Source organism: Indicator indicator, chromosome 7, assembly GCF_027791375.1.
Source record: "Indicator indicator isolate 239-I01 chromosome 7, UM_Iind_1.1, whole genome shotgun sequence".
Taxonomy (NCBI): domain Eukaryota; kingdom Metazoa; phylum Chordata; class Aves; order Piciformes; family Indicatoridae; genus Indicator; species Indicator indicator.
The window spans coordinates 23,699,355-23,711,168 of record NC_072016.1 but is presented as its reverse complement, the minus strand read 5'-3'; the positions used below and the strand labels follow the sequence as shown (position 1 = coordinate 23,711,168).

The following is an 11,814-nucleotide window of genomic DNA, read 5'->3' as shown; positions in this document are numbered from 1 at the left end:
TAAAGGAAAATAGGATGTGCACTGTTCCCTAGTCAAGAAGGAAGCCTCCTGGGTACCTTAGAATATCAACAGATAACCATAAAAAAAAAAAAAAAAAGAAATTACCTCAGTTAAGGAGTTTAAAATATTGTCTTTAGTTTTTCACAGAAATTGGCATCTGTTCCTGTGGTGCATAAAAACAGTGGCAACTTGTAACAATTGTTTTTTTTTTTTTATTAAGGAAAAGCTTTGCTAACAAGATGCTCACATCCATTGGTAAAATTAAACTCTAATTCAAAGCAATATTTTACATTAGAAATGCAATCATAGGAAATCTGACTAGAAAGACACTTTGAAATTCGATTGAATTTGTTCCTGCTCCTTCTCAAGAGCAAGGAAAATCTGTTCCAGCTTCTTCTTTCCTGTTCCTATATTTAGAATCAGAATGTGAGAGAATTCATCTGCCTGCACCCCATTTAAAGTAAGGAATATAAGGTTCAGAAGTATTTAGTAGATAGAACTGAATGTTTATAAATGACATTTCTATTCAATTTTTAATTATTTTTAATTTAAATTTCAAGCATGTCAGTTACCAGTTCTGTGACTGTGCTAGACAAGCAACGATTTGTACTACTTAAAAAACCAAATCTTATCTGTGACAGCATAAGCACAGAGATAAAAAGATTTTTAGATTGACTGTTTCTGCAGATCAGTCATCTTAGAGGCTGCGAGCAGGCTGTGTTAAGGTTCCTGACATACACTCAAAACATGAGGATGTTCATTATGAATGCAGACAAAAGCAAATTATAAAATGTGGCCAGTCTAGCAGGTGAAAAAAAAAGGCAGCTTAACCTGTGAATGCTAACAGACTGCTGTAACATTGTGAACATTGGTGTGGGGCCAACATCTGCAATTTTGATCTCTTGGTTGCAAGCCTGCTGCTTGATAGCTACAACGGGTACAGACTGGCTGTAAGGTTTGGCAAGACCTGGGCTAAACACAAGCAGCATGTCCTGAATTCTCCAGCTAATAAAAAGACAGGAGGCAGAACTGGTAATTAGGATGGTGCTTGTACCTCTGCACATAGGCTATTCACATGGAGAAGACCTAATGGGGCTGGAGCTTTAGAAAGAGGAGGTGGTGCCAAAAGGTGGTGCCTGAGATGGGTAACTGTCAGCAACACCTCTGTACAAACTGCCACTACATTTTTGCTCCAGCTTCCCAGGCCAACAGCAACCTCCCTGGAGGGAGTTCAGGGCACAGCAAACCCAGCGCTGTGAATGGGGAGCCACCAAGGGACTGCACAGAATAAGCAAGTAGGCTAAAAGTTCTAATCTCAGTTTTTAAACTCCAATATGCAGATTAACTAGGCACTGTCATTTACCTGTGACATGAGGTGCTGAGAGCAAGTGGTATTTTTGTGTGCTTTCTGTTGGAATGTGGATTATTACAGGGGCAGCATGATAGGTGCAGTACTGTACCTTCTCCTTCTGCTCCCCTAATCTATGTTTAGATTTTGTATGACAAGGTCTTTACTGTGTATTTGATGCCTTTTATAGCAATAAAGATAATATGTGCTATGCATATTACTCCATTTCAAGGTCTACCACCATGAATGGTGTTCTGTTATGTGTTGCCTAATGAATATATAATTTGAAATGGTAACTATGAATAAGTTCTAGTTTAAGCTCTGTTTCAAAATTTTCCTTTAGCATTTGTAAGATTAGTGAATACTAATGGAGGCTCAGTTAAGCAAGTCAGAATGATTCAATAAGAATAATTTCTGTTTGGTTAAGAAGTTGTCTTTGATGACCAGTTCTTGCAATCTGTCTGCTTACTTTATCCTTGTGCCTATAAAATGGTAATAAATGTATTTCAGTACAAATTAAAACATCATCAGTAACGCTTTTACAAAATCCCACGTGATCCATTTCTTCTCATTATTTAAGAAATTATCACAGTTCATTTTAACAAATAATCCTGGAAGGGCAAAAGTGGGTGAAGTTCCAACTCTCATGTTTTAAAATAAAAATTTTTATATTCAGCATAATCTTGATACCTTTCTATGCATTTGCTATGTCTAGACCAGCCCACTGTTCAAAAAGCTGGTTTTCCTGTGCAGAGAGGCTAAGTAAGCATCTGAATGATATGCTGACTCAAGGCTAAAGTCACTCTCTCCTGTTAGCAGAATCATTCTTGTCTTCTGCTGTCAAATCAATTATTGACAGTGCTCACCAGACAAAAGCTTTCTTAAGAACAGTGAATTCTGCTTCTTGCCGGCTAATTCTTGAAGAGCTGCATACATATTTACAAAATAAAGTATAAATCTGGTATTGGTCTCCTGGACATTTCCATAGGCTTTTCCCACATCTCAGTCTTTACACTATTCTTCCAAACCTTTCAGTCATCTTAAAATGATTTTACCAGCTTTCTTAAGGAATGAGAACAGCCCTCTCAAGCAGCCTCCTGGTCTGTAGTATCAACCAACATTTAACCTTGGATTCCACCCTTTTGACATGTTCCTTCCCAACAGATTTTAATGAATTTACTGAATTTTAATGTTTTAATGAATTTACTCTAGATCTCTTGAATAAATGTATATTATTCTTGTTAGTGGTAGCAATTTGGTAAACAACTAAGATCAGTGTATCCCACTGTTTACTGATTTTCACTGGGCTACAGCTTACTTTTTCATAAAATCTCAGAGGAAGTAGTTTTTTTGTTTTGTTTTGGGCTTTTTTTGCCTAAAATAACCTTCAAATTTACCTAAATATAGGCAAGCCAGAACTTAGCAAAGCAAATGCTTATAACACAGGTTCATTTGATTTCATTTTATTAAAAAAATTAAAATACTTCCATCCTTAAGCATAGTAAATTCTGACAGGAAATTGCATTGGCAAGGAGCTATGAAAATAGCACATTGCAAATGAAAATTAGTGCTCACATCAAACTCTTTTCAACTATGATCATGTCAGAGGAAAAAGTGCTGAACAGCTCAAAAAAGTTGTAAGGACTTTAACAAGTACTTGTGTGACCTGAGGAATGCAGAAAAATCAGACTGGAAACTGCAAAGTTTGGTTGATATCCATTCTATCCAATTCTACAGGAACTCTGTGGCTATATCGTGGCCTAGAAAATCTAAGTTTGGCAGGACAATTTGAGTTCTAAATGAAATATCTACCAGCACAACGCAAAAACCTAGGGGAATGCGCTTGCTTCATTTGTGTCTGAACACAGACTGATCTGTTTCATATCTCAGAAGCCCCTAAAGATACAGAAAGTTCATGCTGGCATTTCCAAACTTTCCTTTTGTTGCTGGGAATTTGTTGAAATTAAAAATGCAAACTTTCTGGCTAGTGATAATTGCATATTCAGAGAGAATTCTATAAACAAATTGATTAACAATGAGTACCCAGTGTCAGAAGTGCCAAGGGGTTTTAACAGCTACAGTTTTCTGTGGAAAGATGATGTGTTAGCTACAACCCCATGGGATGATCTTCAAGGTCTTTCTCAACCTAAATGATTTTATGTAAGGATAACTTTATCATAGCCTCAGAGCTCTTGGCATATACAATCACAAGCCACACTATGTTCATTAGGTATCAACTGTCTCTTAACATCTGTGGGTATGTCTACACATTAGCTTCTCAGTTTAGAGCAAGATTACACTTTTAAAGTGAAGCTTCATTCTGTAACTGCAGATTGCTTTTGTTACATTGCATGGTTTGTGAACATGAGTGCAAGACCAGACCTGTGTTGCTTGGCAAGCCTCCCTGTAAGATCTCATGCAGTATCTTCTGTGTGGCCTGTGCGTGACAGACAGGACAGTTGTCTTCTACCAGTTCTGTGTCTGCTCACACAAGGTTCCTGTCTCCTGACCATCTCAAATCCTTCTGTCCCTGCAGACTTCAGCATATGGAAAAGTCTCCTGTGGGTAAATCTGTTTATTTTTATCTAGATCAGATAAGGAGTAATAGACTAGTGAGGCAATAGCTGAGAAAAAGGGACCACGCTACTGCTCTTTGCAGTCATCTGTTGACTCCTTGTCCAATGATGTGGTGCTAGCATGTTATGTAGCAGTTCCATGACTATGTTTTGGCACCAGTGTTATGACAGATTAAAATAACATCTCCCTGCAATATTCACAAAATATTTTGAAAACATTTTTCTAAAACAAAGGCCCTAGATAAGTTGGTTTACATTCTCATCTACCGTCCACTTAAGAGAATATTATAAAACCCATAAAACCTAGTCTCACTACAATGGACAAGCTTTCCAGCCGGGGACATGACAATGCATTTCTGAAAGTAAGAAATAATCATAATATCTGTTTCTGTTAATAACAACCTCTTGCAGAGAGGGTGAGAAAATGAAGCTGATGTATTAGCTGCCCCCCTCCCCATGTTCCTAACTTCTTATTTGTATGTCATCTTTCAAATACAAGAGGAAATTTACACAAAATGCTAGGCTAACCTGTGTAATCAACATGAAACATCTTCAGATGAGATTTTTATGGAATGCACACTATTGGTTCAAACTAAGGAACTATTTCAGACAAGATTAAAGGGAAGTCTACCTCTTTGTACTCATGTAGGGAAAGTCTTTTTACTTAATTTCAGAACATTATCAGCAAAATAAACTTTCATGACAGCTAAAGAAATACATTTTTAGCAAGAAAGCTGTGTTGAGATACTATGAAGCCTTTTATAAAAGCAGGTAAAACCAAAAAACACACCAGGAAAACAGAAGAATTATTCGTCTTAAAATGCATTAAGAGTATCTCTCTCATAATTGGAAGATGCAAGTTGCTGTTGCAAAGAATGAAAAATGAGAAACAAATACGAAACACAGCTTGCATGAACAACTCATCTTTACCGAAGAACTTGACGAACACTGAAAAATATTTCACTCATTGTCTCTTCTAGATATAAATTAGGTATTTGAGCTTACCTGTCTTCTATTGTCTAGTACCTGCTTCTAGAGTCAAGTTATAGTGCTGTGGTAGACCCAAACTGTTACTACTTTGTACATATTTTGCTAATACATTTTGTAATTTTGCTAGCAGTCCATGGGGATATTTGATTTCTAGACCAACAAATGTCCATGAATAATTTATTCATGAATGATCCCACTAACTTCAGAGGGGCTACTTAAATTACAGAAGTTAGATGCAGTGGACCTGAACAATTTAGGTTTTTCTTATGAAGATTTTACACATACCTTTATCCATCTGTAGGCAATCATAAGGGTTTGCAGGTTTTGTTTTGTTTTGTTTTTCAGTAAGATAAGCGTAGGCTGAAAAAGCCAAACCATTCATTTTGCTATGGACAATCTGCAGCATGCTTATGGGGCATGCTTCCTGGTCCCCTAGGAGCTGCTACTGATGAACATCTTCTCTAGTATTCTATTATATATTTACCATTGTAGCTGCAATGAGAGACGCAGGGCTTTTAGGTGGCCTGAGTTTTGAAACAAAGCATTTGAAAATTGTAAGCAAATTTTTTTAACTTTCAAAAGTTACAGTAGAAATACTCTTTTCAGATGTATTTTGAGGATTGCGTTATTCATGTAAGATTGATTATACAACATCAGGGAACAGAAATTTGCTTTTACTATATGTTTTTGAGAATTACTTAGGTCCAGTTGAGTGTACCATAGAGATTCATGCACATTTTGCATGACAAATTGTAGATAAACCCACTTGATTTCAGTATTACGTAGACTTTGAGTTTCATACCTCTGGAACAGTTTGTAGTAACGCGTATTACAATGACTTCCTTGTGCTGCTGTAATGACTGGAAGGAACATGAGCTTCACCCTCTTCTTTATTTGCCACAACTGACAGCACAAACCAGGTAAACCATGTAATTTCTGTGGGTATTTACAAAATGCTGGCAGAAATGATTCCCTCCAATCTGGACGTTTAGGTGAGTCATTTGTACCCTTCACATTTGCTTTCCTCAGGGAAATCAAGCACATAAGTATTTCTGGCACTGATGTAAATAATAACCTGCAGTATCGTTTTTTTTCCCACACGGGAAGTACATTTAGTCTCTCATGGGGAACTGAAACAAGATTGTCACCATTCTGACTAATGGCAACATAGAACAAAGAGGAAACACTTCAAGGAAAATAGTTATAAAAATAGTGTGCACAGAAGACATGAATACTTGAAAGTAATAATCTATTTCTCACCAGCACTCATAAGCAGGAAGGGAGTCAAAATAGTTGGATTAGAAAACACTTGTTAAGAATTTTTCATTAAGCTGCACTTAATACAGGTAATTATGTATGACAACTATAATTATGAAATGTATACATTTTATAAGAATAATCTCTCTCTGGTAACATAGGTGACAATAACTATTAGTGAAATATTTCACAGGAGTTAATGGTTGAAACAACATTGACTCATACTGGAAGGCTAAAACACGGAGTATTTTCTGCATCTGCTGGTTGTTTCAGCATCACTTACTATCCCATTCACCCTCTGTACAGCAATGTTGTTGCAGGGCTTTTCAGGGCACCATGCATCTCTCAGCTGAATATTGTTGCTGAAAACAGCTGATAAAAAAAAATTCTTAATTTAAGGAAGAATTAAAGAAAGTGAAAATCTAAATGCCTTGATTGCTCAAGGCAAATAAAGAATTGCCATTTATAGACATAAAAAAACAGGAAAAGGATTGGACAAAGCAAAAAGTTACTGCAAATGCCATTTTTCTCTCTCCTTTTTTTTTATAGATCTTTCAACAGAAAAAAAAAAGCCCATATAAAAATGGGCTTAATTTTCAGTGCCATTTATTTTAAAAGTATGCATTCTAACAGTTGTGTCATGCCAGCGAAGATCACCATTGTATCACAACTGAACTCCTGTATACATAGCTGTATCTGTTCACTGTACACAAGCATTACACAACATGGCAAATGTTTGTACAAAGAAAAAAAAAAAATCACACTGCTTGGTGCTTGTCTGAAACCAGGACACGATCAAGTATGATATCCAACACTGAAGGTGTTTAAATTCCAATACAGCGCTTTATATCCCATTTTTCATAAGATGAAAATCTGTGTTCAGGTTTGGGCAGTTTGACTCTCTTGTTTCTGAAATCACAGACTTTAATGGAAACAAAGCTGATACACAAAACAACATTTGAAAACAGCTAAACTGGATTGTGACAGGAAAGAGCTCTGGTAGAACTTGATTATTTAGAACAACCATCACAATGCTAACAAGAAGTCATTTGGGATTTATGTCCCAACATTTGTAGCAAACAAAAAGTTATCCTTAATCCTACTAAATCACAAATGAAAACAAAAGTAGTGCTGATCATTTACTTGTCCACATAGAACACGTGACCCACATTCTGACCATTCTGCAACATATCAAGTCAGTGTTGTTAAGCACAACAGTTTTATATTTCAGCTTAACAAATTCCAATGACATTTTCCCTGTACAGTTTGATTAATAGCTGGGGTTTAGAACAATTTCGCTGTGCAAGTGTTGTTTACTCAGAAGTTTCAAAGTAAAAGGTTTATTTGGAGTTATAGCAGTGTCCTGTGCATGGCAGTGTATCCAACTTGGAGCTGAGAGGACACCAATTCACTGAACAAGTCTGCAAACAAAATCTCCTTATCTGAATTCAATCTAAATATGTTGTACATTCTATTTTGAACTCATAAGAGGAATTATGATTGTACAAGACTGTACATATTAGCATTAGTAAGATGTAGTTGATGGAAAATAAATTGTGTCAGATGAACATTCTTGATTGCCATCAGTCTGTACAGCTTATCTTGTATCAAATTTATCTTCATTGTGCTAAAGGTAAGAGAAGTTAAGACTAGTGAAACAAACTCTCTTCTCATTAAGACAATACATTTTACAAGACTTCAAATGTTGAATCTCAAGTCCTCTACTGAGTTACTTAATGTTTGCTTCCAAACCAGGATACTGGCTTTGTTAGTGCCAACATCATCGTAACACTTCTTATTTGATAGCAAGCTCAGTAATTTGGGACCACGTTTTCCCCCCTCCCTTCCATATATTGTTTGTGCTTCCTACATAGATCAAGTGGTTGTATGGAAACAGCCACTATAAAAGTAGCAGTTCAAGTACATTTTTCCACTCAAGAAAGCTGTAACACAGGATAGTCTGAAAAACAGCAAGAATGAAGTACAAGGCCATTTGCAGTAAGTTGCCAAATGGAACCATATGCAAAATGGCAACCTAGAAAGAAGTACTGGAACTACGACTCTTATCCAGCCTGATATATTTTCTGAAAGGGGAAATCACCAATTATAGTCTTCAGCATGTGTAACGCATTTTAGAAACTACCAATAAAAGGGTTTGCCAATTTAAAAGTTAGTTGTTGATTGCACAAAGAATGAGCCAGTGGACTTTCCATTCTTTGCATCTTTCTTCCCCTCAGGAGTCCGTTACCTTTCACAAAGAAAATTTTAGCTATCAAACTTGTCCATAAATTTTGCCGCTGAGTGTGAAACCATCCAGTTAGCATATACACTATCATTTGCATATCTTGAAAACACAGAGTTAGTGCCATCGAATCTTGTGAGTGGAACGGGGCTCTCCTCAGGCCAGTTCGGGTATGACATGCCTAAAAATGAAAACAGATAATTTTTTCTGCACTGAAGAACCATAACTTCATGTGCAGACAGTAAGGCCCTTGGCAAAACTCCCTTCAATATTTTAAGCCAGTCCACTGGATTTTGTCCCAAATCAATTCACATAAATGATGTTTCAAAATCCCTGAAGCACAAATTCAGACGTAGGCAAAACCCCAGAAAAAATAAAGTGCTTACTTGATAAAAAAAAAAAAAAAGTGCACGCACACACAGTGCATAATAAAAAACTAATAATTTTTCTTCTGACGAGTCTCCAACTTTCCAGAATTTCCTTTTTTTAACAATCGTGTAGCAACATATTGCTTTGCAAAAGGAAGTTCTTGCTGTACAGGAAGTGCTCCAAGAATTAATAAACTTGTTTGGGACAGGATCCAAAGTCCATTCCAATGACTGAGAGTATTTCCATTTACTTAAATGGGTGACTTCCCTTTGGCTTCAGTGAGTTTTTGGGGACACTCTCACACCCTCACCAAGGATCCCCTGCTTAATTTTAGGAAATCTGAGGAGCACAACTGAGTAAAGTCCAACAAAGTCCTGAGCACTCTTGTCTTGATTCAGCATTTAAATGTATATTTCAGACAGGTAATTATTTGCATTGAATCGACTAACTGCCTCTCAGTTTAGGCACAAGTGATCACTGAAATGAAAGCGGAGTGCTTAGTACCATGTTGATCCAGCTGTACAAGCAGAGAACCATACCAGGGTGAAGATTTTCAAAAAACAGAAATATGATTTTGTGGTCTATTAAGCATTCGGCATCTGCCAACAGCCTTGGTGGCAACTTTTTATGTTACTGCATTCTTTTTAACAATCTGGCCACTAGGTGCCCCAAGGTGAACATGAGATGAGGGAACCTATTAAAGAAAATTATAGCTAGGGTATAGATCAAAAACAGACTCAAAGCCATGTCTTGATGGCAAGTTTCAAGTTAAAAGATACAACTTTTCAAAAGTCATACTGCTTGAAGAATGAGGAAAAAAAAAAATCTAAGATGTTAGTAAATATCTAAAAAACATGTAGAATATTTAATCAGGAGACAAAATGTAGGAGTTTTGGCAAGAACCATTTTTACTGTCCATCTCACCATCACAATATGAAAGCATATGTTCTTTTTAAAAACACTTGCTACATCATTCAATCAAATTTTAGTACTGACATTTTCATACTAAATCAAAGGACGTGAAAACAGCTGAGAGTATTTTCAAAATGCCCATTGTTAATTAATTTTGTTAAATAACATGTTGATGCAGTCTGTCTGTAATACTTATATACAGTATTTGTACCTTCTGTATGTAATACTCTGGTTTCATTCTATGATACATTAACTAGACATTTCAGCTTATGGATTCAGAATGTATTAACAACAGCTGAAATGTAGAAATCCATCTAGATGAATGAAAGATGTTGCAGATGGGTCTTACCATTGAGCTATAGCAAAAAACAGTATTAAAAAAAAAAACCCAAAACATCTATTGCTTAAATTAGAGCTGCAGAATCTAACATACTTTAAACATTCCCAGCCTCCCTCAATAGCATAGTTGAATTAGATACTCATTAACATTTTTTATTTCCCCTGAGAATACTTCCCTGATCTTTTTTTTTTCTTTTACTGTATGATAGCTAGTCATTTCACTTATTTTCACATCCTTTTAAAAACATTTATTTTAAACACAGCTGCAAAATGACTAAAGGATGATCCTGATGCAAACTTTGACATTTACCAAAAGAAAAAAACAAACAAACAAAAAAACCCAAAAGAAGCTTCCAAGCAAATTTTGATTGGCTTCATTCAGACAAGAAACACTGTAATGGGGTTACAGAGTCTGAGAACAGTGCAGAAGAATTTTTTTTTTTTTGGTGTTGCTAGAATCTAGTAAATGCATGTGAAATTCTACCATAGAGTTTGTTTTCAATCCATGTGGAAGGGAGGGTTCGAGGGAGGGGAGCATTATTACAGTCCACGAGTGGTGTCTCCTCTTCTGAGAGCCCATCATCATAAAGTAAGGAATCAGAAGGTGTGGAAGCCGCAAGATCTAAGTAGTCCTAAGAAGTGAACACAGAACAAGTTGGGTTAACATGTCTAGCAGCATTGCTGGTTAGGTGTAAAAGTTAAATGTGCTTCTGGTTTCTTCAGCACGGTTAACTACAGACCCCACTGCCTTTGTCTTTTGATAGCACCTCTGGCTCTCCCTTTCTGCAGCTGTACCATCTTTGGAAGTGTCTGATTTGCCTGTGCACCAGACACACCCGAGACATATTCAAACTTCCCTTACTTATTTCTGCATATCAGTAAAACAACCAAGAAGTTGTTAAAGGGCTGTACTAACTGATGTATTTGACCTTCAGTTTCCTGTATTCCTAATATATATCTGTATCTGTACATACACACATCTGTATATATAGATACATATATAGAGAGAGATAGATACACATAAAATATGAACAATTCTATAGACATGTTCGCTTAAAGGAGAAGGTACTCAGATCTTCTTCTCATTGTACAAAAGTTATTACATAACCATGTATAAAATTGCCAAATAAAGCTTTTGTTGGTACTGTTCTAAACCCAAATATTTAGGTCAAGCTGTAAGAATTCATAGGTTTTCATCTATGCTGCTGAATTGCTTTGATGAAAAAAAGAAACGTGAAGCATTTTCAACTAATCTAAAATATACTTTTTTCCTTTCAAAATAGCTTTTCTTTTGGACATTTACTGATATTGATCTTTAAAAAGGTGAAGTTACCCAATTTTGTAAAATAAAAGATTTTAAGAATTTTTCATTCAGAAGAGCAAGAAGAAAAATGACTAATTAGTCAAGCTCTATCTTGGACTGACTTTGGGTTTAATTATGATTAAAATTTCAGAAACCTTGCCAGCCTCTGTATTACAACTCTGTCACTGGACATACAGATCGTTTGCATACAAATTCTCAGCAGCTGTAAATTTGTGGTTGACAAGCTAGTGATTTAATGTACAGTCTAGACCTTTCACTCTGCCATTTTCAATGAATGTGTTTTCATATTCTAAACAAAATTGCTTCCATTTCTTTAATAGTCCTTTTTGCACCCAGTGTAAATGCCACCAACACTCTCAAATCATAGAATGATAGAAGGGCTTAGGTTGGAGGGGACCTTAAGGATCATCTACTCCAACCTCCCTGCCACCGGCAGGGATGCCTCTCAACCAGACCT

General features: G+C 36.2%; 1 protein-coding gene across 1 annotated transcript in view; it reads right to left on the bottom strand.

The window, feature by feature from the left end:
- Positions 1–8,436: 8,436 nt before the first annotated feature.
- The window catches only part of RET (ret proto-oncogene), a 76,911-nt gene continuing 73,533 nt past the window's right edge, over positions 8,437–11,814 (bottom strand). The window contains exons 19-20 of the mRNA XM_054382700.1: positions 10,518–10,665; positions 8,437–8,594 (exon numbers count right to left, since the gene is read on the bottom strand). Of these exons, the coding sequence (XP_054238675.1) occupies positions 8,437–8,594; positions 10,518–10,665 (306 nt within the window). The remainder of the gene's footprint in view (positions 8,595–10,517; positions 10,666–11,814) is intronic.